Genomic DNA, 26,957 nt, shown 5'->3' on the forward strand with positions numbered 1-26,957 from the left:
ATGCCACATGAATGAAACTCAACACTTTTGCAAAGAGTTCAATTTAAATTCTTAAAATCTGAATTTTTTCATCACGTGAACATTTTTCAGGTTTGAAAATTTTCAGCTCTTACTTACACTCATCTTTCTTTCTTTTGACACAAAGTCCAATTCTGGTCTTCATGAGTTAGGAAAGAGATGCTTAAAATGCTTCAAGGTCAAAACTCAAAATTGGCAAATAGAATTTGATCAAAAGTGGGAAAATTTCCTTGGGCACAATTTTTACTTGTGAAATTGTGAGATCAAGATCGATAAGCATGCACTGTTATATTTATTGTGCGCTCTCCTTCCGATACGAGCTAGGTGCCACCATGACTTTTTGGGGTCTTTCACGGCGTTAGATTGAAGAACGGTAACAGTCCACGTGTTATGTTTTAACAGGGCACAGCACCAACAGTACATACAGAACATCATGTAAGTTTTGTCCATAGCATAAATAACATTGTTTAACAAAGTTGAACCGAAAATCGACCGGTTTTTGATTTTGATTTTAAGATATCTTTATACGAAAACACCTCTATTTTATTTTATCTCACATCTAAAAAAATTATTTTTTTAGCATTTGAAGCTGTTTTTTTATTTAAAAAAAACTATAATAAATAGATGCAATACTCTTAAAATGATTAATGTTCTTCAAAAATGTTTTTTTTTTTTTTTAATAATAAGTTATAACTATAACAAATGAGCTCTTAATCAAAGTATTATAATTGATTAATTACATAAACTCATATTTCTTTTAGAAAATACCCTTTTATATAATCCAAACATTTTTTTTAAAAAAATTTTATAAAAATTATTGTTCGGCATATATATTTCGTGAACACATATGATGTCAATTATATGGTTAATATTTTGATACCAAGTGTCCAGAAGTCCTAACTCAACCGACAAAATTGTCGAAATTATTAGGCCAGACGGCATGACCAGAGTTTGAACCCCGACTTCCTCACTTGTGTGTAAGTTTATAATGACTTTTCCATTCCGCCTATCTAAAAATAAAATAAAATTTGATAGCAAGTTATCACTACTCTAATCTAAATGTGGCTCTTAAACTTCTTTTGAAAAATGAAAGGATCCAAACTCAAACCAAAAAGATAAATCAACAACTTCTTTAGTGTAATGGGATAGCTTCATTTAGAAGATGCACATGTCCCATAGTGTAATGGGATAGCTTCACAAGAACCTAATGCATGCCATGAAGAAGAGTGAAGTAATATGGTGTCCATTGTCCAACCCCACAAACATTAATTAAGGTCATAAAAGTGTACTATAGATAGACCTAACTCCTAAGGTCAATCATAGCCAAACAAAAACTCCCCATTTTCATTTTACACTACAAGTACAAGCAATCACTCCTTCTTTTCCAAGTGAACCAACCACAAACCTCCGTCAACATTAAGGTATGCCACTCAAACTATATATTTGATTCCTATCACTACTATATATAACATGCCTTTCAATTCTAGTATTATCCTATTCACATAAATTATTAATACTCTAAAATATTGGACGTACACTTTTTAGTTTCAAATCTCAAATTATTACACACCAGAATAATTGTTTCCAATTCATTAAATAACTCATAATAATATCATTCAAGTTCCAAAGACTAGTTCATAGGTCTATTTCAATGGAGAAAGTAAAACCAGTTATTATATCATCACCAACTCAAACTCATAGGTGCTGCAGCCGTTGGAATTATTATATTCCCTCATCATCATCATCATCATCATTTCATTCACATTTTGTTTCTTTTACTCTTTCAACAACCTGCAGGGTTAACTCTCTATCCCAACAACGTTGCATTCATCAATCAGCACTAGCTAATCATCATTCACAAACACTAGGTATCCCTTATATCATTAATGTTGTTATCATGGTTATGAATACTCGCGTGTGTTTGATTTTGCAGCGATAAAAATTAATTCTAGTTAAAAGTAAGTTGCACTGTTCCTTGAACATACCTCAGTTCGTAGGGACATAGCAATATGCAATGTCAGAGTTCGAACCCTCGTGGTGAATTTCTAGGCACTAGGCTACTTGATAAAAAAATACACTGCATATGTTAGTACATATGCATGTATAATGTATGATAAAATGTCACATAAAAAGGGACAATTTGGTATTGTTACTTAAGGATAGTATACTTATTTGCAATCTTTTCTTAGGACTCTTATATTGTTACTGAACTGAGATGTATATTAATATCAGAAGAAGAAGCAATGGCAAGTAGTAGATCACAGTTGGTGAGATTCCCTTTATTGATGGATGATACTGATACTACCAAATACTCCGCATGCACCATTCCTTGGAGGTTCGCTTCTGATGATCCATGTGTCGTCACTCCCACTGAGTTATCTTGGATTAATCTCCTACACAGTGGTATCCCCTCCTACAAGTATGATCTCTCAAATCAAAATTGACCATGTCGTTCAAGGATTTTATCATTTCAATGCCTCTTGTTTATATTAATTTTTAGCTTTTATTTGGTACAGGAAACGTGCTGAGAGTGATACTTCTGTTCCTGATGCAGCAAATAAAGCTGAAATTTTTGCTCAAAGGTTAGGTGGTCTCTTATTACTTCATTCTTTCCCTTTTCGTTTACTTTGAGAGGTTTTTTGAATTTGAGACCTGTTTCTCATAAACATCAGGCTTGCACTGTCTTTATCCTAGGTAATTCAAATTGTTGTTAATTGCAATATTGCATTTTCTTTTGTGCATTTCTTTCAAAAAGGTATGCTAAAATACTTGAAGATTTGGAGAAAGATCCTGCAAGTCATGGCGATCCTCTTGATATCCTTGTATGTTCTTTATCAGAACTTAATATGCAAATGAGAAAAATTACCAAAACTAAAATGTTTAATATATGACTGTTTTCCCCTTTTGTGTTTTCCCTTATACTCTTTATTCTTGTGTTTTTGCTCTAGCTTCTATGTAGACTTCGTGAGGAAGTTCTTAAAGAACTGGGGTTCAGAGATATCTTCAAGAAAGTCAAGGTAAGATTAAGCAAACAATCTGCGGTTCTAAGTTATAATTGCTAATACTATTCAGCCAAAATTCGGAAGAATTGTATGTGCATATCTGGTTATTGAGGTTGAAACAATTTAACATCTTGCAGAAAGAATATGGGGAATTCAAATGCATTCTTTTCATGATTTGGCAAAAGTTGAACAAATTTTATACTGTTACTTTTCAATGTCATTAAGATAGGGGATGGAGTGGACTATCAATAAATCATGCAGTTTCATTTTGGCCAAGATTTATAATAATTCATATATGATTTGAATGCAACAGGCTGAAGAGAACGCAAAGGCCATCTCCCTATTTGAAAATGTTGTTCGTCTTAATGATGCTATTGAAGATGAAGGCAATCGACTTGAGAATTTAGTTAGAGGAATTTTTGCAGGGAACGTATTTGATCTTGGTTCTCCCCAGGTAGTTTGATTTTCTATATGTAATTTTGTTCACTTCTGGTGTTATGGTAGCTAACACTTGCTTAAAAATCTGAACAAAATCGTACGCACAAACCGAGAAAGAGATAGTTATAAAATTAACCGGAACTATATGGATAGTTGATTCAGTACAACCATATGCTGACAATTTGTAAGGAAACCTTTTCTCAAAATGAATTTATTTTCCTACTAGAAGACATTTATTTATTTATTACAATCATATGCCAGTGTTTGGAGGATTATATATAAGTAGTTGTCGTTTATGTGTTACTTTTTTCCCCCTCAATTTCTTGAAGCTTGCAGAAGCTTTCTCTAGGGATGGAATGTCGTTTTCGGCTACTTGTGAAAATCTCCTCCCTCGACCATGGATTATCGATGACCTTGACACTTTGAAAATAAGATGGAGCAAGAAGTCTTGGAAAAAGGCAAGTGTCATATGGTTAAAGAAATATACAATTCTTATAATGCACTTTATGTCTTCTGATGTATTTTAGCCAAGGGTAGTGTCATAATCAATTTCTTTTTCATGGCAGGTTATCATATTTGTTGATAACTCGGGTGCAGATATAATTTTAGGTATTTTGCCATTTGCAAGGGAGCTCCTTCGGCGTGGGAGTCAGGTTTGCACGCATTAATTTATTTCCCTTTCAACCGTATTTTCTGGTCTGGAAGTTTGAGTCCAACTGTCAAAACAAAGTTACATGTTCTTTTGTTGAAGTGTCTATATTTGTGGACAGAGGCAACAACTGTTGAACCACGTAAAATATGTGTTTTTTTTGTCTTTTCCATATGATGTGTTTTGCGTGTGCAAGTTTGTGTTTTAGCAGTGGGGGAAGGATGAGGTGGATAATGGTAGCATTTATGTTATTGAACACAATAGATTAATGTGTCGCAATATCTGGAATTCATTTCGCTTTATAAAGATCTTAGAGGAACTTCAGATTTTTTAATTTGTTTAAGTACTTTAATTAGATTAACTGAACTCTTGTTTGTAAAAGACATGATTCATAGTCCATTTTTAAAGTTTTTTGAAATTTCGAATTGCTTTGAATGCAGGTTGTTTTGGCTGCTAATGACTTACCTTCTATCAATGATGTGACTTACTCTGAGCTAATTGAAATTATATCAAAGGTAACAAAAATGAATTTCAACAAATATTTGGTATAACCAAAGTTCTTTCCTAACTCTGTCAATTTGGTTGCCAGTTAAAGGATGAAGAAGGACGTCTCTTGGGTGTCAGCACTTCAAAACTTTTAATTGCCAACTCTGGAAATGATTTACCTGTAAGATTTTTTTTTCAGAAACATTTTGTTTGCTATATTAGGAAATTCTGGTTTCTTGTTAGTTTATGGCCGATGCTGTCAAATAATTGACTTGTATGATGATTACATTCTTGTATGGATTACAGGTTATTGATCTTACAAAGGTGTCACAAGAGCTTGCTTCCCTTACCAGTGATGTAGATCTTGTCATTTTAGAAGGGATGGTATAAGTTCTTTCTTAGACATTGTATGCTTTTTCTATTGGGGGTTAGATGATGTAACATTTTCATATTTACTCCCTTTTTACCCCTTTCTACAAAGCCTAGTGGCGAAATTAACACAACACATCCTTTCTTTCCTTTTCAACTGACACTTTTATAAAGCTATATTAGCTGTGGTTTTGTTAATAATACATGTAACTATTTACTGCTGAGAGAGAAATATGCGGATGAGGTAAAGTTTATTGGTTTTCTTAGTATGTGTAAATGGCCTTAAAAGAAACTAGAAAGGAACGGAGGGAGTAGTTGATTGGACAAGTTGTAAGTTGTAACTAAGCTCTCTTGTTGAGTTCACATTGTCTCCAGTTCTTTCTTCAATAGGCGTATTTAGTTATTCAATAATTCTTGTCAGAAATTGGTTTGAGTTTTTAACACGGACACATCTCTTATGACAGGGGCGCGGAATAGAAACAAATCTCTATGCTCAATTTAAATGTGATTCTATGAAGATTGCAATGGTATTTCTTTGAATCATTTTTAACTTCTTAAAGTATGAGAATTTGAATACCGATGATGTGATTTTCTTATATTTTTCTTTGTCATTATTTTTCTTTTATAGGTGAAACATCCTGAGGTTGCAGAATTTCTTGAGTCGCGGATGTATGACTGTGTAATCAAATACAATGAAGTTTAGAGCTTATAGTTAAGCCTGATTCTTTTACAATGTAGAATTTTCATTCAAGATTTGTTCTCTAATACCATTTGATCATATACAGATTAGTGTTTTTAAATTGAATTGAGAATTTCATGGCCGTTGAGAATTAACTATTTGAGATATAAGTCTTCGGAATAAGAGAATTCTTGAATGTGTATATGAGTTGTATGTGTTTCTTAATTCTTTTGATGAATTTGTTTGATTATCAAGGGATTGATTGATAAATTACTTTTGCTTAATAACAGTTTTTGTCTCCATATTTTATCCAATTAGGGTTTTTGATCCCTCCAGACTATAAATCAGAGATTTTAGTTTCCCAATTTTTCAAAGCTTTGACATTTTTCTTTTTCGTGAAATTGGAATAGAAATATGGCAATGTGACAAATGATATGATATTGTGCAATTATTTCATTATCATTTTAAATGAAAATGAGCCAAAACTGAAAAGGAAAAAAAAAAATGTACTACAGATTGTTCACCAATCATCATTTGGTAAATCATCATAATATCACTAATGAGTTCATCATCGTCTCATTCCACTTGCCACATTATCATAACATTTGACAAATCATCATATCACTCACCTGACCATCATATCATTTGTTACATCATCAAATTTCGGTCTCAAAATTTTAAACTAGACAAAATGGCAAAGTTATAAAGAATTGGAGACTATAATAATGAACTTAAACCGAGGGGATCAAAATTCCGTATTAGAAAAACCGAGGTAAAGAAAAAACTACAATTAAATCAATTACTGTTTTTTTTTTTTTGGTGGTGACCGGGATTCGAATCCCAAACATTGATATATTATGCATTGTCCTTACCAACTGAGCTAAATTAAGAGGGACAAATCAATTACTTGGATAATTTTGTTTACAATAGAACAACTTGTTCAAGACTCTAGGAACAACTCATCTGCTTAAGACAGAGATCCTTTACCTGAAAAGGACTCTAATCGTAGTCAATCAACTACTTGAGTTGAATCAACCTCATGCTTTTACTGATGCTGTAAAAATTAACTTACCAGGAAAGAATTGTGGTTGTCAAAAGTTGCAATGTTTCCTGTTAGAAGTTAGTTGGTTTGTTAGTTTTCCACGTGGCTGTTTTGTTTCCATGATGCATCTCTGGTGATGGTTACTCATCATTATAGCAAATATATGTAGGGTACATGTGCTATTTTTGTCCTTGTTAAGAATTCTATTTCTATATTGTTGATTATTTCCTTGTTTGTTGTATTAATAGGTTTCCAAATCTGGATTTTTCTTTGGATCCCACTGATATTTGTAAATATAATAGTTAATTTAATGAGGAGTGTTATTTGAACAATCATTTGGTTGATAACTTTTGGGACAACTATAATTTACAAAGAAAAAGTTTGTATTTGCACGAAAACCAAAGCAATAAAGAGATAAAGTAAAAAGTAATGTGAGTATGAGAGATAAAGTTGTCACAGAAGTTGTCATAAAATGAATGTTCAAATATCATTTCTCTAATTTAATTAACGTTTTTTTTCTTTCTGAATGTTGGATTGAGAAAAGTTTTATAATTTAAAGGCCAAATACAATGTTTGTTCCTTTTAGTTTGACAGAATTCTCAAGTTGGTCCTTTAAGGTTCAAAAGTTTTAAATAGATCCTTTTAGTTTGACAGAATTCCTAAGTCAGTCCTTTAAGTTTCAAAAGTTTCAAATATATGCTTTTAGTCGATAAACTATTTCACTGTTACCCCTGTTGTCAGTATCCGTTTAACTGATGTTGATGTAGTCGTAAGTTGTTGACTTGGATCAAAATGCTGCCTTTTAAAAGCTTCATGGTGTTAAAACGCTATGTTTAATGGTCACAAACGATCATTTCTAGTGCTAGAAAGACAACTATTTACAACAACAAATTACTTTCTAGCACTATTAAACGACATTTATAGTGCCAAAATGATATTTGTGACCATTAAACGTAACGTTTTGACACCTGAAGCTTTTAAAAGACAGCGTTTTGATACAAGTCAACAACTTAACGGCTATTTCAGCATCAATTAATTATTAACTGACAGCAAGGGTAACGGTGAAATAATACCTATTTGAAACTTTTGAAACTTAAAATCTAACTTGGAAATTCTGTCAAACTAAATATACCTAATTGAAACTAACTTGAATTATTGTTGGAACAAAATTGGTTCAGCAATAACTAATCCTTAAGAGTTTTGATGATAACAAGGTATTAAAAATTGTCAATTGGACACACTAATATTTGTTTGAGTGTATAGGACAATAGACAAACTTTTGAACAACTATTTTGGTCTTGGAAGAACAAATAAAGAGCATATACATCAACAAAAAGGGAAGCTTAAAGCCTCTGAAGAAAACTGCGTCTAAAGTTTGAAGTGCTCCTGAAGACAAAGTGCCTCTGAAGTAATGACGTCATCAGAAGCAAGTTCATCAGAAGCAAGTTTATCAGAAGCAAGTTCACCAGAAGCTGCAGATTATCATAAGATCAACCTAAAGCTTCAAAAGCTGTTTCAAGGATTCAAGCTCACCAGAAAGATTGCAGAAGACTTGGAAAGTTGACAACGACTAGTTTGAAAAGCATTGGATGCTTTATCCTCAAAGAGCGTTGACATTGTGAGTATGTACGAACTGTACAACCACTACTTCCACTACTCTGAGTTTGTCTCTGCTACAAGACAAGGATAACAGCTCTGCCTGCAAACAATGTTTATACACATTGGGAACGCATTTGAAATTGATCCTTCATAGGACAATAACCATATCAGGCAACGGATCAAGGGTGAACTTATCAAAGCTTCAAACGACTCTCTGATGTGCTTAAAAAATCTCAACGTCTCTTTTACACCTCTATATAAAGGAGTGAAGACCTGAAGATTTTTTAAGAGACTCATACCAATTCAAAGCGCCAAAACTCTGCAAAAATTATTTCACATCAAAGCACTTAGAATTTCTGTGTTCATTTGATATATCTTAGAAATTCTTAAGTCTAGAGAGTCCTTCAACTGTATTGTATTGTGAACACCACTGATTGTATATCAAGTGTTCAATCTCAAACAATTTTCTGTGTAATTCTGTTTGATAAGAAGTCTCTTGCTTTAGTGCTTGAGCATAAGAAGTCTCTTGCTGTGTGCTTGAGCAAAGGAAGTCTCTTGCCTGCGTGCTTGAGCAATTTGTAGTCTCATACTAGGTGTAGTATTGAGCAGTTGTAATCAGTTGTGATTAAACTTAGTGAAACTCTCCTTGGAAGTGCAAGGGGGACAAGACTGACTTCCGGTTTGTGGAAGGAACCTGTATAATTGCCTGTGTCCTTCTTTCTTCTCTCTTTACTCTGTTTTACTCCGCTGTGCATCTGAATCTGAACTGCACATCAGAAGCATTTCAACAGCTTCTGAAGTGACCTCAGAAGAAGATTTTAATCTGGGAAAAAGAAAACACAATTCAACCCTCCCTTCTTGTGTTTTTCTCACCTTCAATTATGTCAAACGAAAAGGACAAAAAATGGTATTTGACCTAATTTAAAAGGCAAATTCTATGGTACACCCAACAATTTGAGTGTATCGGTACACCAAATTATTAAATTAATAATTAAACGAGTTATTTTCGTTAGAAAAAGAGCTGTTTTCTATCATTGATAATTACAATAATTAATAAGATATATATTATGCATGAGAGCTATTCATATTTAGAATGCTGGTATGAATCTAAAAAAAGTAGAAGATGCCTTCAATAAGAATTTGGGTCCAATAGAGACATTTTCAAAGTAAAATTGCAGGCAGCAAGAATATTGTTACAATTTTATTATTTTGTTACACAATTGATATTGTTATTTAAGTAACAAATGAAACATTTTAAGGTGTATGTAAATGGATTGTTTTTGGTGAAAAAGAAGGGCAATCCTCAAACAAAGAAACGAACAAGAAGAAAAAAATACAAGCATCTAATGAGATAAAATCAGGGGAAACAACAAAACCAGCAATGAGACCCATCAAGAGATGGTTTGAATCTCTGAAACGAAATAAATATTCATTAAAACTTAAATGAAATGGTACCATTGAACCAGAATCGATCGGTTTCTTGATTGGTTTTAAGATGTCTTTATCTAAAAAGACTTTTATTTTATTTTCTCCTTTGTCTAAAAAATTATACATAACAACTTCTCATTTAAAGTTGTTTTTTTGATGTTTTTTATAGTCTGATTTTTGTAAAAAAAAAAGAAAAAAACTATAACAAACGTATGTATTACTTTTAAAAATGATTATATTTTTTCAAAATAACTTATAACAAAGCGGGTTCTTAATCAAAGTACTATATTTGATTAATGATACAAACTCGTCTCTCTTTTAGAAAATACTCTTTTATATTATCTAAACAAATTTTAAAAAAATTGATAAAAATTAGAGAAATGTTAAAACTTAAAAGAACACAATCATCAATACTCACTCACACCACAGCTTTGTATGGATGTCAACAATAGTCACGTTGATATTGAGCTCGCATCGGTTTTTGTGCATGACCCACACACCATGTCTCATCTTTGTTGTTGGATACGATGTCGACAATTCCTGTGTTAAAATAGCACAACTTCTTTGGCTTCAAGGTGCACCCAAGAGCCTAATGAATGCCATGAAGAAGAGTGTAGAAATAATGGTGCCCAACCCCACACGCATAATGCATTAGATACTAATTAACGTCATTCTAAAGGCCTCTATAGATAGACCTAACTTCTAAGGTCAGGCATTGCCAAACAAAAACTCCCCATTTTCATTTTACACTACAAGCAAGCAAGCACTCCGTCTTTTCCAAGTGAACTACAAACCTCCATCAACATTGAGAACTAGATAGGTATTAAGGTATGCCACTCAAACTTGATATTAAATATCATATCATTCATTGTTCCAAGATTAGTTGATAGCTATGAAACACATACACTTTTTGGATTAGACGTGTCATGGTACACGTGTCATGTTGGACACCGAACAAAACCGACATATATAATTACACTAAATTATGTGATTTTATTAAATTATTAACGGTGTCGACGTGTCAATATCCGTATCATGTCCGATGTCTATGTCCATGTCCATGTTTCATAGGTTGATAGCTTCATTTCAATGGAGGAAGTTAAACATTTATTATTTTATCACCAACTCAAACTCATAGGTGCTGCAACCATTGGAATTATATTGGCTCATCATCATCATCATTTCATTCCCATTTTGTTTCTTTTACTCTTTCAACAACCTACAGGGTTAACTCTCTCTCCCAACAACATTGCATTCATCAATCAGCACTAGTCAATCATCATTCCCAAACACTAGGTATCCCTTACATCATTAATGTTGTTATCATGGTTACATTATATGATTAATGTTATCATGGTTTTGTTTATGCAAGTGTGTTTGATTGTTGTTGTTCTTGATAGTGGTGAAAGTGTAGTGATGAGATGATATTGATGATGATGACGACGGCGACGATTATGTGTTTTATGGTTGTTGTTGTTTCTGGATTTTTTTCCTTTGAATTTTTTATGAATGTCGATGAAGGTGGTGTTAAAGATGATGAAGATAAAGATGAAGAAGAAATAGAAGGAAGATGATGAAGAAAAAGAAAGAAAAATCAATGTTGGTGGTTTACCGTTAGATTCAATGGTTTTGCATGATCAAAGGGTCGGTTTTGTTTCAAAATGATAATAAAGGTTAAAATTAAATAAATTAATAAGGTTTATGGTGGACCGCATACAATGTTGGTCCACCTTAGATATTTTAGGTTAAAATTAATAGAGCGAGATCAAATTAGATGACAGAAACATATTTGAGCGACCAAAACGGAATTTTTATAATCAAAGGACCAAAACAAAATTTAATAATTATTCAGGGATAGTTTTTTTTTTGAGGGATCCAATTAAGTCTTTTTAACCTGTTTTGATTAATTCTATTGAAAAAATATTTTCAATAGAATTAAAAAGAAAGACATTCAAATAAGCCTAGTTAGTGCCATATAAATATATTTCTTTTTAACTCGTTTTGGTTAATTCTATTAAAATATTTTTACAAAACCTTTTGATTGAATGAATCTTCTCCAATAAAAAAAAAGACATCCAAATAATTAAAGGTGCACACTTTATTGTTTCGCACATGACATCAAAAATCTTAGTACCGACTTTATACACGTGCCTTTGATTTTGCAGCCACAAAAAATGATTTTAGTTAATAACAAGTTGAATATAAAATGATTTATATTTGAATACATTAATATAAAAATGAGTTTGAAGTATAAATTCCACGCTAAAAATCACATTTAGAGGCAACAACTCCAAGTTAGAATAAATTCTCGACTCTGAAATAAATTCTACTCGAGAATAATCAAACGTGTTGAAATAAATTCTACACCACTGTAATTTTCTCTCTTTTAAAAGTGAAACCAAACAACACTTCAATCTACATATGTTCGTATGTATGTATGAATAAAATGTCATAAAAAGTGACAACTTGGTAATGTTACTTAAGGATAATATAGTATGTTCAGTCAATCAGTTGCACTTAATTATTTGCAGCCTCTTATTAGGACTCTTACTTTATGAGTAAACTACATTGTGACTGAACTGAAAGTGAAATGTATATTTATCAGAAGAAGAAGCAATGACAATTAGTACACCACAGTTGGTGAGATTCCCTTTGTTGATGGATGATAGTGACACTACCAATTATTCAGCATGCACCATTCCTTGGAGGCTCCCTTCTGATGATCCAAAAGTCCCCACTCCCACTGAGTTATCTTGGATTAATCTCTTTTGCAGTGGTATCCCCTCTTACAAGTATGTTCTCTCAGAACAAGGATTTTATTATTTCAATGTTTCTTGTTTATTTATATTAATTTGAAGCTTTTATTTGGTACAGGAAGCGTGCTGCGAGTGATACTTCTGTTCCTGATGCTGCAAATAAAGCCGAAATTTATGCTCAAAGGTTGTAATGTCTGTTTTTATCCTAAGCAATTCAAATTGTTGTTAATTGTAATATTGAATCTTATTTTGGTTCATTTCTTTCAAAAAGGTATGCTAAAATACTTGAAGATATGAAGGAAGATCCTGCAAGTCATGGAAATCCTCTTGATATCCTTGTATGTTCTTAAACAGAACTTCGTACGCAAAAAATACAATATTTGATATAGCCTGATTTCCCCTTCTGTGTTTTCCCTCATTTCTCTTTATTCTTTTGGTTTTTGTTCTAGCTTCTATGCAGACTTCGTGAGGAACTCCTTAAAGAACTAGGGTTCAGAGATATCTTCAAGAAAGTCAAGGTAAGTTCTATATGATAAATGCCTAATGCTATTCGGCTAAAGTGTGGAAGAATGGTATGTGTATATCTGGTTATTGTGGTTGAAGCAATTTAAGATCTTAAAGCAAGAATATGTGGAAGTTTAACTGCAATCTTTTCACAATTTTGATGGCCAAAGTTGAATAAATTTAACATTGTTACTTATCAATCTCGTTAAGATTAGGGATGGAGTGGACTATCAATAAATTATGTAGTTTCATTTTGGCCAAGAGTTGTAATAATTCATATATATGATTTGAAAGCAACAGAATGAAGAGAATGCAAAGGCCATCTCCCTATTTGAGAATGTTGTTCGTCTTAATGATGCCATTGAAGATGAAGGCAAGCGACTTGAGAATTTAGTTAGAGGAATTTTTGCAGGGAATGTATTTGATCTTGGTTCTCCCCAGGTAGTATGATTTTTTCCATGTAATTTTGTTCACTTCTGGAGTTATGCTAGCTAACACTTTCTTAAAAATATAAACAAAATCGCGTTGCAAAATAATTCTCACCAAGCTATAAGAATAGGTTATTCGGCACAACCATAAGCTGACAATTTTTATGGAAACCTTACCTCAAAATAAATTTATTTGCTCACTAGAAAACAGTTATTTATTACAATCATTGTGCCAATGTTTGAAGGATTATATATAAGTAGCTGTAGTTTATGTGTTATCTTTTTCTTCCCTCAATTTCTTGAAGCTTGCAGAAGCTTTCTCTAGGGATGGGGGAATGTCGTTTTCAGCTACTTGTGAAAATCTCCAACCTCGACCATGGATTATCGATGACCTTGACACTTTGAAAATGAGATGGAGCAAGAAGTCCTGGAAGAAGGCAAGTGTTATATGGCGAAAGAAATATCTTTATGTCTTCTGATTTATTTTATCATAGGGTGGTGTCATAAATCAATTTCTTTTTTATGGCAGGTTATCATATTTGTTGATAACTCAGGTGCAGATATAATTTTAGGTATTTTGCCATTTGCAAGGGAGCTCCTTCGGCGTGGGAATCAGGTTCGCACACTTAAATTTATTTGTTGATTTCATTTTGCTTTATATAGAACTTAGAGAAACTTCAAATTTTATAATTTGTTTTAAGAACTTTAATTAGATCCACTGAACACTTATTTGTAGAAGACATGATTCATAGTTCACTTTTGAACTTTTTTAAAATTTTGAATTGCTTTGAATGCAGGTTATTTTGGCTGCTAATGACTTACCTTCTATCAATGATGTAACTTACTCTGAGCTAATTGAAATTATATCACAGGTATCAAAAATTAATTTCAACAAATTTTTGGTATAACCAAAGTTCTTTCCTAACTCTGTCAAGTTGGTTACCAGTTAAAGGATGAAGAAGGACGTCTGTTAGGTGTCAGCACTTCAAATCTTTTGATTGCCAACTCTGGAAGTGATTTACCTGTATGATTTATTTTAGAAACATTTTGTTTGTTATGTTAGGAAATTCTGGTTTCTTTATAGTAGTTTATGGCCTGTACTGTCAAATCATTGACTTGTATGATGATTAAATAATTGCATGTTTGTTTGTTGTTTTGTTCAATGGGTTGCAGGCTATTGATCTTACAAAGGTGTCACAAGAGCTTGCTTGCCTTGCCACTGATGTAGATCTTGTCATTTTAGAAGGAATGGTACAAGTTCTTTCTTTTACATTGTATGTTTTTTCTCTTGGGGTTAGACAATGTAGCATTCTCCTATTTACTCCCTTCGTTCCTTTTTTGTTTTTTTTGGTTCGAAATGTTAAATGAGTTTGGATATCATCTCTAAATGTTAAATGAACATGTTAAAAGAATGAGGGTGTCCAAACACTTTTATACATCCAACGATTTGAGAATTTAAGCAATGTAGGACTCCAATATAACTTAAATATCCACCTTCATGCCTAGCGTGAATCCCAGGTCCAATTTTACATTACAATCCTTCGGCTTTCATACCATGTTTAATGAACTTGAATCTCATTCCATAAATTAGTTCAAAATATGTGGATGTTCAAACACATTTATACATTCAACAACTTGAAAACTAGAGCAATGTGAGACTCCAATACAACTTTAATACTAAAGAGCATAACAACGAAGTTCACACATCCCTTCATTGTTCTTTAGTTTTCGCTTTCATAAACTGAAAATTTGTTTAAATTAATTTGTCGTTTTCAAAGTTTAATGTAATATTAAGTTATTAACAATTGTGTTGTCAACAATACCATTAACTATTTACTATTCAGAGAGAAATATGTGGATGATGAAACGATAAATATAGTATAATTGAATAAATACAAATAATTCCATCAAAAACATAATGTTTATTGATTTTCTTAGTACGTGTAAATAAACTTAACCAACAACTAAAAAGAAACGGAAAGAATGGTTGTTAGAACAAGTTGTAACTAAGCTCTATTGTTCATATTGAGATTTAGTGACTTTAAGATGGAAAAGTTGCGATGACTTTAGTGTAAGAGAAATTGGATTTTAATATTTATTGTTGATTTTTATGGTCTTTAGTTAATTTTCCCCAATGAGGCCTATTCTAATACAGTTATGCGCTAAATATAGTCAGAAATTGGTTTGCCTGGTGAAATTTAAACGCTGACACATTTCTTATGACAGGGTCGCGGAATAGAAACAAATCTTTATGCTCAATTTAGATGTGATTCTATGAAGATTGCAATGGTAATTCTTTTTACCATTTTTCAACTTGCTTCTTAAAATACGAGAAATTTGATACTGATGATGTTATTTTTTTTTAAATTTTCTTTCTTTGCGTTTTTCTTTTACAGGTGAAAAATACTGGGGTTGCAAAATTTCTCAAGTCACGGATGTATGACTGTGTAATCAAATATGATGCAGTTTAGAGTTTATAGTTAATATTATTGTTTTTGAAATTCCTTCGTTTTTGCGATCTTGCTGTCTATTGGATTCTACAAAATCAATTGTGTATAATCTTTTGATTTTGACTGCGGTTTTAAGTTTTGCAATCTTGCTATTCTCTTTGGATCTGAAGCTAAATCTCGTTTTAACAATCTTGTTAAGACTGATTCTTGCACAAGACACACTTTTAATTAAGAGTTTGTCCTCTGATGCCATTTGATCATATACAAATTAGTGTTTTTAAATTGAATTAAGAATTTCATGGCCGTTAAGAATTAACTATTTGAGATATGTTATCTTAGGAATAAGAGGATTCTTGAATGTGTATATATGAGTTGTATGTGTTTCTTCATTCTTTTGATGAATTTGTTTGATTATCAACGTGTTGACAAATAATATTTTCTTAATTATATATATTTTTGGTCTCCATATTTTTTATCTCAATTTTTTTTTTCTTTTTTATTTTGAATTATTAACTTATAAGTGTGTTTTTAATTGAGATTAACTACCGACGCAAATGGTAGTCGAAGTATGGTAGTTAATCCTGTATTTTCTTTGCATATATTATGTATTCTCCCTACTAACTAAGCTAAGCTCACGGGGACATCTCAAAATTTAAACTAGACAAAATGTTAAAGTTATAAATTGAGGACTATAATAATGAATTTAAAAACGAGGGGGATCAAAATTCCGTAAAGAAACCAGAGAGGATCAACACTGCAATTAAATGGACACTTTGTCTAGTAACACCGAAAAAAAGGTTTGGTTACACCCAAATCAATTTAAAATTTAATCATAATAACAAAATTTCCCTTCTTTATATAATAACTCCAACTTGCTGGATCATGTAGACTGAGTTTTTTTACTACCCATCAATTCATTCACATCCATATTTTTACAATTGAATCAAATTCCAATTGCTCTTCATATTTATAATTCAAAATTCTTCTTAAAAAAAAATAATTCAAAATTCTTCAATTGTTCAATAACTAATCGAGATTATTATTAGCCGGTTATATACTTGTACAAACTCATAAACTCACACAAAATGATCAACTTCAATTTGAAGAGATCAAATCCAAATCACCAACAGAAAAGAAAATCAAAGTAAATAAGGGTTTGTTAATTTAATGGGGTTTATTACATTTGAAATGTGACAAAAATTGCTTCATGGAGATAATATAATATTGACGAGGATGTGAAAATGAAGCAAAGTAGGAAGAGAGGATAAACAGAGGAGAGGAGAGAATACAATGGGAGACGTAGAACGTGAAGAGGAAGAGAAAAATATGTCAAAGGTTTGATTTTGTAAACTTAATTTCATAATAACATAAGTATTGTTTGTCTTAGAAATTATGGACCTAATACAACCCCACAAAATCGGCTTATGAGATGAGGATTGTCCTCCACTTATTGCCGCTCACTTATAAATACATTGTCAGATCATCTCTTATCTGATGTGAGATTCTTAACACACCCCCTCACGACCAGCACTATTGTGCTTGGTTCGTCGATATAAATGGTGGTTGACCCGATAGCGGAAACCTGATAGCATGTGGTTTAATGGATCTTTAGAGAGACTTAGAAATCGTGGTTGGACCTAGCACAACTCTACAAAACTGACTTGTGAGATGTGGATTATCCCCACTTATAAACACATTGTCAGACCGTCTCCTATCTCATGTGTGACTCTTCCATTTTGGTGATTTTAGGTTTAACTAGATACTCAAAAGGTGTTACTAGAAGAAAAAAATCGTACAATACTCTAATACTTAATAAACACATGACAATACAACTTGTTTAATCTTTAAACAATATACGACATATTACTGGTCAATTTGTTGGAGCCAACTCTAGAACTATTTTTTTTACAAGAGGCTACTCTAATACTTAACTCTACCAAATCATGAGTTAAATTGCACATAAATTATGAGAACCTTCAATCTGTACTCCTATCAAATCACAAATTATTTCTATGATTTCTCTGCCTATTTTTTTTTTTACTTGGGGTTTTTGAGCAAACATCTTAAGTTCATTCTTGCCCCATCCCAGAATATTTATCAGGTGGTTTCAGTGGGAACCATGAGGGAGCCTAATCATGGGAAGTGGATCATCATTTTGGCTCGAGGCAGTGTTTTAGGTGGAGGACGCACCATCGGAGAAGGAGCTACAATATTAACACTTTTCATTTTTTGTTTGTGATTCTGTTATATTTTGCAGGTAAGTGTAAAGACTAATTCTCTGATCATGGTAAAACTGCAATTGATAGGACTTTTCACTTTCCTGTCAGTTAATAGATTTAGCTGCTGCATTCCTTTTAGAAAAACAATCGGCAAATGAAATTGTTTTTAGTTATCTATCAAAATTATTTTGACGTTTATCCTTAAATTCAATTAAAAACTAATACCAACATATAGTCTCGCTAAGATCCATTTGGATTGGTTTATTTTAAATAAATAAATATTAATGTATTATTTATAAATTTGTTAAGGTAGTTTATGAAAAAACAACTTATGAATAGACAAATTTTGTTAATAAGATCTTATAAATTAACATTAAAACTTATTTATTTGTATAAGCTTAAAATAAACTCAATCCAAACACGCAGAATTAAAACCAAAAGAAAGTAAAATTAAAAATGTCTTGCAATCTACCAACTACACTAAGAGACACCTCAAAAAAAAATTATTGAATGAGTTTGGTCGGAAATTAAGTAAAATATAGCCAATAATTATTTTCACTTGAAACTAATTACAAACCTGTGCTTCGCACGGGTTGAATATCGTATATTGTAAAAAAATTGTTTCAAAGAAAAAATGAGCAAATTAAGGAATATTTCACAAACATTAGAAATATTTATCATTTGTGTCTTATCAAAGCCTTACCAGGTATTGATTCATGAAAAGAGCATATATTTTGTTCATGAGATCAAGAACACAACATAATAATTAAGATTAAACTAATTGGAACCAATAAAGGAACCAATGATGTCCAAATTACGATTACATTCGCAAGACACAAAATGAACCAAAGAAACAATATTTCCAAGTTAAGATGGTTTTGGATTTGAGTTCAGGGTAAGTCCAAAGTATTATACATTCAAGTACCATACAGGCTAGAGTATATGAGTTCATGAAGAACAAAATGAGTAGTAGTCAAGTAGGAAAATAAAAGTATATGTAAATCGACAATGATGAAACTTATTACCATATTCGTAAACTCTTTTTTCAAACAAAGAAAAACAAAAAGAAAAATTAAAACCCTCAAAACTCTACCCATCATCTCTTCACTTCATATCATATTTTTCTTCTTTCTAATATTCCCTTTTTCTTCTTGCTTGAAAATTAGTCTTAACTACTTCCTAGCTCTCCAAGTTGTTGTTGAAAACAAAGATTTGTCCTGCCAGCAAGTTACTACACAACCATTTTCTTCTCTCCAACAGAGTTACACTTGATTTTAGCGTTAAGTCCTGATAATTTACTTCGTTAGGATCTAAATTTTGAACGGGTACAAGACTGGATGTTGTCAGCACAGAATCTAAAGACCCTGCTATTTCCTGAAACCTGAGGCAATTGAAGATATGAGATCCATATAACTAATAATTCAGGTATTCTTAGAAAGTTATGACCATCTTAAAGATAAGAATCACCGCTAAGCAAAATACTCTCCAAGTTTCCAATTCCATTGCTTCATGAACTCGGTATAGATTGCTTCAGATCGAAATTTAGCAACAACATATCTGGATATACAGTAGTCTTGCATGTAATTAAATGTAGCCTTGCATGTAATTAAATGATATATATATATATATATATATATATATATATATTAGTGAATATATACTCTTAGACATGTGGAGATCGGTGTGTTCGATGGCGAGGTCGACGGCGGTGAGAGATGAGTGTTGCGATGTGATTTAGAGAGAATGTCACTACACCACTACAACAACTATATCGTGAAATAGGAAATATATAACAAAATGCAGATGACGTGGCAACAAATAAATCTCAAAGGGTTATTGGATTACAAAATTGCCCTCCAGAAGGGCAAAATTGGAAAACCACCTGTCATATTTTTTATTGTTAGTTAGTAGATAGTAAGAATGATGCGCGACTTGTTTTCAATAATAGGTCGCAACTGTATACTCACTGCCTGCAAAAATAATGACAATGCAATTGATCCTATAACAAAAATAAAGACATAAAACATGCAGTAACACGCTTTCAACTTGAATCATGCGAATTTTGTTGAGTTACATCATCATTTTTCTTTGAAACAAAAGAATAAAATAATATGAAAAAACATAAACAAATATTAATCATTTTGCATATTTGGCTTATTAACATATAAAACAAATTATGAGGTGAAATAATAGAGACAATTTTTATAGTATCAAAATCAAAATACAGTAAAAAAGAAATTAAATTCTTTAAACCTACAAATTTCACTAAGAAGCAAATATGATACATCATGAGAGAAAAAGGTAGGAAGACGAATAAAATAAATTTTGAAATTTGAAATCGAATTTGAAAGTGAAAAAGAAGAGAAATGGAGGGAATAATACCTTGAACTTTGACATATGAATCCTGACAACTATCTGGTACATATCTATGCAAAGTGAATTTAGTTATTTTAGTGTTCTTGTACTTTATTTTCTCAATATTTCCTCTTTAATTGTCTATTCCAATTACTAACATTCTTTACAGAGGTTATTTTTATCAACTTCAAAATAGATATATACACTCTAAAATATATATATATATATATATATATATATATATATATATATATATATATATATATATATATATATATATATATATATATATATATATATATGGGGTTTGCTACAATAGACCCACTCCATTTTATCAAGGTCTATTTTAGCAAGCAACACCTTTTCACTTGGACACAAAAACCCTTGCTTTTATTTTTTGGGCAAATTAAATATAAAGGGCACAAATGTACTTTTTGTTTAAATGTTAGATTTTTTATTTATTTTTTTCACAGAAACTCTTCAGGTCCCTCTCGTTCTCTTTCTTCCTTCCTTCCGTTCCCTTCTCTTTGAGTTTCATTTCCGGGGCCGACGCCACCATAGGATGTTTCAGTTCTACCTCCGATCAGAAACGCGATTGTCTTCCTTTACACCTCAAAAATGCGAATTTCTTTAACCTTCCTAGAAATGCGTCATAGCATCAACCGGTGTCGGCACCGGTGCCGCTGCGGCATGATTCACCTCCGCCTCCTATTAGAAACGCGCATAGCTCAATTCTTTCTTTATTTCTTTTGGTATTGGCACTCTAATACAGTCAGTTGATTTTTCTCGGTGAGAACGGTGTCGGTATGCTATTTATTTTTCTGTGTGCTATTTGTTTGCGTTGCCCATCTTAGTTTGCAGGGAGGACTAGTTGTTGGTCTTTCTCAAATCAACTGTCTTTTCATTTGCATTTTTTACTTGAATTTACCCTTAGCAAGATAACATAATTAATGGCTATGTTTGCATCAATTATACTTGTCACAAGCTGCCAATTGTGAACAAGTTTTGTTGCATTTTGATCCAATGTTTTGGCAAATTGATTCCAAAACTTGCTCCTCCACCTCCTCTAATAGCTCAAAACATGAGTGGAAGTGAGTTTTAGTTTTATTGGATTGAGATTCAATTGATTGTGACATAGATAAAAAGAGGCACAATAGAAAGGAGTATACCTTTTCTTCAATACAAGATTTGCTGCATATGATTTCACAGTAGAAACACAACGTAAATCCATGGAATGTGATGAGTGGCAAACACAAGAAAATAAGAGAACAGAGAAGGAAGAAAGAAAGAGAATGAGAGGGACATAAAGAGTTTCTCATAAAAGAATAAAGAAAGAAAATCTAACCTTTAAACGGAAATAACATTTGTGCCCTTCTGATTTAATTTGTCCAAAAAATAAAAACAAGGGTCTTTGTGTCCAAATGAAAAGGTGTTGCTTGCTAAAATAGACCTTCATAAAATGGAATGGGTCTATTGTAGCAAACCCCTATATATATATATATATATATATATATATACACACAAAAACATGTTGAAGTTATGAAAGTATTAAATGAGATCACAAAGGACCTATGTGAAGCTTGAGTATGAAGATTCCATGAAGGTTTGATGAAGTTTGACATGATTAAGGTGGTGGGGGTGAGAGTTGAATTTTTGGTGTAGGAGGAGAAATAGAGAAAGAATTGGGCTTGGCCCATTAAAAAATGTTGGGTGGAATTTTTTTTGGTGAGTTGGCATTCACCTAAGTCTAAAATTAGTAAATTAAATTGCCCCTAATGAGGGCAAAAATGTAAAAACATGAATCATTTCTTTTAATAGATAGTAAATAGATTTTTTTGGTGAGGTGACATTCACCTAAGTCTAAAATTAGTAAATTACTAAATTGTCCCTAATGAGGGCAAAAATGTAAAAACATGAATCATTTCATTTAATAGATAGTAAATAGATAGATTGAGTTTGGGTTCGTTTTTATCGAAAATATATTATAGAAGCTCATTAATCAATTGAATCCAATAACTTATTTTTTTCATCTTATTTTATAGATTGTGCTAATAATAATATGATATAAACTTTTCTACCAAAAAAATATGATATAAACTTTTAAAAAGTCAAATAATTAAGACAAAATATTTTAATTATGACAAAATATTATTAATTAATTCTATTATAAAATCATATTACTTTACCCCTTGATTAAAGCAAAATATTTTAACTATGAAAAAATAAAATATGTTAATTAAATAATATTGCAGTAATGTTCAATGTCTTTCATCATGAAATAGAAGAATAGATCACCTATAAACATAAAATATTTTTAAGAACTTATTTTGAAATTATTATAATCTGCATTGCCACTAAAAGATGAGTTTTTCTATTTACACCCCATGTTTTTCTGGTTACATCCAAATTTTCTTAAATTTTTTTTATAATACCAAAATTGCCCTTTTATATAAATTTTCTTAAAACCCTAATTTTATTCATTGTCAGTGAGTTTCACCCTCTTTCACCCCACAAAGCGATCGATCAAACAATTTGATGTTCAATATCAATCTCCATGAAAATTAAAGAGTGAATCAAATTTTTTTTCATCCATACTCAATTGGATATAAGTAAGTGAATTTCTTCTTCTATTTGCTAGTTTCAATTTTTTTTCCTTCAACTGCAGTGATGCACTGTACGATTACGGTTTTAATTTACATTGACAAGGTTAACTTAAATTCAGTTTAAGTAGGTTCATGTAAACTAAGTTTACATGAACCTACTTAAACTGAGTTTACATGAACCTACTTAAACTGAGTTTACATGAACCTACTTAAATTGAGTTAACATGAACCTACTTAAACTGAGTTTACAAAATCGCAGAACTGTGAATCGCAGAACAAGGAAAACACAAAATCAGAACTGAGAACCCATAACAAGAAAAACACAATCGATTGAAGAACAACACTTGCTAACCTGATTTGCTTCGAATTTTCTTTGAAATCATGAATGGACGTGAGAAAGTATGGTTTTTAAAATCTTCGCAGAACACAATCGATCGATTGGAGAATTATGGTTTTGGAAGAAGGGTTTTGGGGTGTAACCAAAAAAGAAGGAATAGGCTTTTTGAAAATCAAATTTTATGAAAGGATAATCTTGTCATTTTGGGGTGCAACCATGATTAACTAGGGTGCAAGTAGAAAAACTCCTAAAAGATTGCCCTAAGTGCTGTTTATGGAATTTAAAATGAGATAAAAATTAAAAATCAACTTAGAATTTCGAAGGAAAACATAAACATAATTAATTTTAATTCTTAACTTTAATTTTTATACATAATATTTTTTTTGCGGCAATACACAATTATTGTTTTTTTAGATAGACGAAATGATAAATAACCGTTGAAACTCACACACAAGTGGAGAGGTTGAGGTACGAACCCCGATCACGACGTTCGGCCTAACAATTTCGTCATTTTTACTAGTTGAGCTAGTACTTATGGACAATGCATATTTTTTTTTTTTTGACAATACAAATAAATTGATTAACTTAATTTAATTTAATTTTTCTAAGTTTTTTTTTAACTAATTATAACTATCCTCTAACTCATTTAAATTTTTTCCAAGTCACCACTATTCATTCAAAGATACAATCAAATGTATATACTAGATTTTTTTAATTCTAAATAACCTAACGACGAAACTCACACGTACTACATGTTATGAAGTAGGTTTCTTCAAAAAAGAAATGCTAAGAAGTAGGTAATTGCAGATTTAAACTCACACTTCAACATATCAAATGTCTGTGCAGTCTTTTAAGATGAAAAAGATTCTGAAACTTAATATAAGAGAAATTATACTATCAGTCTGTAGTAGTTCTTAAATTCTTTATTATAACTCTTTTCCTAAATATATGGTATAAATTAGCATAAAACCTCATAACGACCTTAACTTATTCTTAATTTCTGGTTTATTTAGTGTCAAAACTCAAGACAAAGATATAAGACACTATATCTTTCTCTCTGAAAAAATTCAACAACTATAAAAACATAATTTTTTCCTTATCTTAAATAACATCTTAAAATCTACATTTTCAACTTTTTTAAATATCCAAATGTCATCCCCGTGAGCTAAAACATAATTTTTTCCTTATCTTAAAATCTACATTTTCAACTTTTTTAAATATCCAAATGTCATCCCCGTGAGTTTAGCTCAGCTGGTAGGGATATTACATATTATATGCAGGGTTCATAATTCGAACCCTGGACAGAACCCTGGACACTCCACTTCTAAACAATTTAATTGTGTGAGCTCTAACCACAAGACTACTTGACTAAATATCCAAATGTCTCAATCGGCAAAACAATATCAAAATGTGTCGATCGAATAGCGTTTATTCTTTCTTGCTGCCCATAATGTCTCAAAATGAAGACACTATAGATACATGCATCCCATAAATACACGACAATGGTACCAGACAAGGTACCATACTTAGCTTATAAATGAGGTATACTCACCCATACAATCACGTTCCTTTCATGCAATACACCCAAAAACAATTGAAACCACAGTTTCTATAGACCCATAACTTGTTTCTATTTTTAGTTAAATGCTACAATTTTTTTACATAAATGTTGAATTGACCTTCATTTTTTTCTCTAATTTTTGTCACATTCTCAGGACCACATTCTTATATAGTCATGTTCACTTCTATTTGCATTTTTTTTAATCTTAGTAGATTCTTTGAATTCAATTTGGAACGAACCAGGAAAACAAAGAAATTCATCTTAACTAAACAATTAATATAAGGTCCACGTCCACCAATTATTTCCATCATCATCCCCTTATAGAATGAGACAGATGATGAGCATCTTGCGCTGCAAAGATGCCAGAGACAAGTGGACAGACAATTACTCATGAATTAGCAATGTTCTTGGTAGGGGGAACAACACAGCTGGATATGTTTTAGATCTTTGTTTGCTTTCCATATTGCATAAAGAATCAATCAACATTTCTTAAATTACCATAGCCAGCTTAATCTATCTTCTAAATATAGTATTGTTTGGTGTTGGCATGTCTCGAGGATTCCGTATCAATTTCATAATTTGTTTACATGTGCATGTTTTTCTTTAATATAAATGTGTAGATTTTGCTAATAAAAAGTTGGTGTTTATGTTTGATAATGTTATGAGGTCGTGACGATGCTTTGTAGTAGCTACTAGCTCGATATAATATGGATTATAGATGATAACATAATTACTCTAACGTGTGTATGAACCCTAAGCTTTTGGTTCGATTTGTCACATTTAAGTTTCTCAATATATTGGATACAACTCGACCGGGGTATATGATCTATTTGGTGAAGATGGTTGAGTGGTGATGGTGGCTGAAAGTGTTTCGGTACGGTGGCGAGGAGTCTTTGCGGTGGGACGAAAGGTACCTGCAAGCACGTTAGCACTCCAATGCTCAAGTCAGTAACGGAACTGAGAAAGAGTGTGTAGAAAGTGTTGTGTAAAGTGACTCATACCTTGAGGGTGAAGCAATGTCGCCCTTATATAGGTGTGCTTGGGAATAACCGCCTCCAGGTTTTGCGGCGTGCGGTTAGGAACGGTTAGAGGACATGTGTAGCATGATCCTCGCGCATGATAGTGCTTGTATGCGATGTGGTTCATTAAAGTTGGCGTGTTTCTTCAGGCGCGGGGCCTTAAGGTGATGTAAGTTTGGATCACGTGTCAGCGTGAGATTGTCTTCTGACTGGTCAAGAACAAAAATATATAAAAAATACTGTTGATGATTTTATGTTATAAGTAAGCGCAACAAGTAATAAAAACCTAAGTAATCCCTAATGCATATGGAGTTGTTGAATTTATAATAAATCAACTTATATCACTTAATGAAAAAAAAGAACAATTGTTAATAAAGAATTGAAATTTTCATAAATAAAATCAAATAAACTTTTTATTAACTCATTATGGAAAAGTTGGGGCCTTGAGTTGGCGGAGGTTGCAGAGTTTCTTGGGCTGGAGAGGATATGCATGATGGAAAACTCCCACCCAAATGCAATTACTATTAGTAAGATAGCTACTTACTCCAAAAATTAATAAATATCGCATTCAATTATCCACTATCTTCCAATCTATTCAACTACAAATACATTCGATTTAACAATTTTTTTCGAAGCCAAAATCATAATGACATCAAACAGAATAGTATTCTCTAACAAGGTTGACACCTCTTAGTATTCTCTAATCCTCTGTCAAGTGTTCATATATTTAAATAAAAGAAGAAAAAAATGTGTGTGTGTGTGTGGGTTTAGTGTAAGATTTCCTTAATCAAGTTACAGAAAATGGGGCCAAAAGTAAAGCGAGCAAGCACATGAAGAAAGAAGTTCCGGTCCAAATTATTAAAATCCTTTCTGAAATTAATTTTAAGAGTCAAATTACTAGAAAATCTCTTTTTGTTTATAACATTAATGGCCTTAGAAACCACAATACAATCAGAGATTTGTCTTTCTTGAATAAAAACCTCTTTGCTGCTCAGACACAATTTTGGAGGCATGC

General features: G+C 31.9%; 2 protein-coding genes across 6 annotated transcripts; both read left to right on the top strand.

Annotated features, from left to right (window-relative positions):
• The first annotated feature begins 1,276 nt into the window (after positions 1-1,276).
• LOC25484487 (damage-control phosphatase At2g17340) lies at positions 1,277-5,895 on the top strand. Of its 3 annotated transcripts, XM_013613330.3 has the most exons (14): positions 1,277-1,439; positions 1,816-1,886; positions 2,251-2,437; positions 2,535-2,600; positions 2,774-2,840; positions 2,967-3,035; positions 3,334-3,474; positions 3,788-3,916; positions 4,025-4,111; positions 4,548-4,622; positions 4,697-4,774; positions 4,900-4,977; positions 5,427-5,489; positions 5,591-5,895. In XM_013613330.3, the coding sequence occupies exons 3-14, from the start codon at positions 2,262-2,264 to the stop codon at positions 5,663-5,665; spliced, it is 1,104 nt and encodes a 367-aa protein (XP_013468784.1). In that variant the 5' UTR covers positions 1,277-1,439; positions 1,816-1,886; positions 2,251-2,261; the 3' UTR covers positions 5,666-5,895. The 3 variants fall into 3 exon arrangements, with proteins under 3 accessions (XP_013468784.1, XP_024637007.1, XP_024636996.1); XM_024781239.2 differs by lacking the exon at positions 1,816-1,886 and having other exon boundaries at positions 1,278-1,439; XM_024781228.2 differs by lacking the exon at positions 1,277-1,439 and having other exon boundaries at positions 1,536-1,886.
• A 4,418-nt stretch (positions 5,896-10,313) lies between these two features.
• Positions 10,314-15,968, top strand: LOC25484488 (damage-control phosphatase At2g17340). 3 transcript variants are annotated; one of them, XM_039828719.1, is made up of 14 exons: positions 10,315-10,538; positions 10,849-11,006; positions 12,316-12,502; positions 12,585-12,650; positions 12,738-12,804; positions 12,916-12,984; positions 13,271-13,411; positions 13,704-13,835; positions 13,928-14,014; positions 14,196-14,270; positions 14,345-14,422; positions 14,572-14,649; positions 15,625-15,687; positions 15,795-15,968. In XM_039828719.1, the coding sequence occupies exons 3-14, from the start codon at positions 12,327-12,329 to the stop codon at positions 15,867-15,869; spliced, it is 1,107 nt and encodes a 368-aa protein (XP_039684653.1). In that variant the 5' UTR covers positions 10,315-10,538; positions 10,849-11,006; positions 12,316-12,326; the 3' UTR covers positions 15,870-15,968. The 3 variants fall into 3 exon arrangements, with proteins under 3 accessions (XP_039684659.1, XP_039684653.1, XP_024629497.1); XM_024773729.2 differs by having other exon boundaries at positions 10,936-11,006; XM_039828725.1 differs by lacking the exon at positions 10,849-11,006 and having other exon boundaries at positions 10,314-10,538.
• Positions 15,969-26,957: the final 10,989 nt, after the last annotated feature.

This window comes from Medicago truncatula, chromosome 1 (genome assembly GCF_003473485.1).
Source record: "Medicago truncatula cultivar Jemalong A17 chromosome 1, MtrunA17r5.0-ANR, whole genome shotgun sequence".
In the NCBI taxonomy this organism is placed as follows: domain Eukaryota; kingdom Viridiplantae; phylum Streptophyta; class Magnoliopsida; order Fabales; family Fabaceae; genus Medicago; species Medicago truncatula.

Bases quoted from the DNA above. Each gene is read 5' to 3' on its own strand.
- LOC25484487 (XM_024781228.2), top strand. From the start codon at position 1,670: ATGGAGAAAGTAAAACCAGTTATTATATCATCACCAACTCAAACTCAT. The intron at 2,438-2,534 runs GTATGATCTCTC...TATTTGGTACAG, and splicing joins AGTGGTATCCCCTCCTACAA to GAAACGTGCTGAGAGTGATA. The intron at 3,917-4,024 runs GCAAGTGTCATA...TTTTCATGGCAG, and splicing joins GCAAGAAGTCTTGGAAAAAG to GTTATCATATTTGTTGATAA.
- LOC25484488 (XM_039828725.1), top strand. From the start codon at position 12,327: ATGACAATTAGTACACCACAGTTGGTGAGATTCCCTTTGTTGATGGAT. The intron at 12,651-12,737 runs GTTGTAATGTCT...TCTTTCAAAAAG, and splicing joins GCCGAAATTTATGCTCAAAG to GTATGCTAAAATACTTGAAG. The intron at 13,836-13,927 runs GCAAGTGTTATA...TTTTTATGGCAG, and splicing joins GCAAGAAGTCCTGGAAGAAG to GTTATCATATTTGTTGATAA.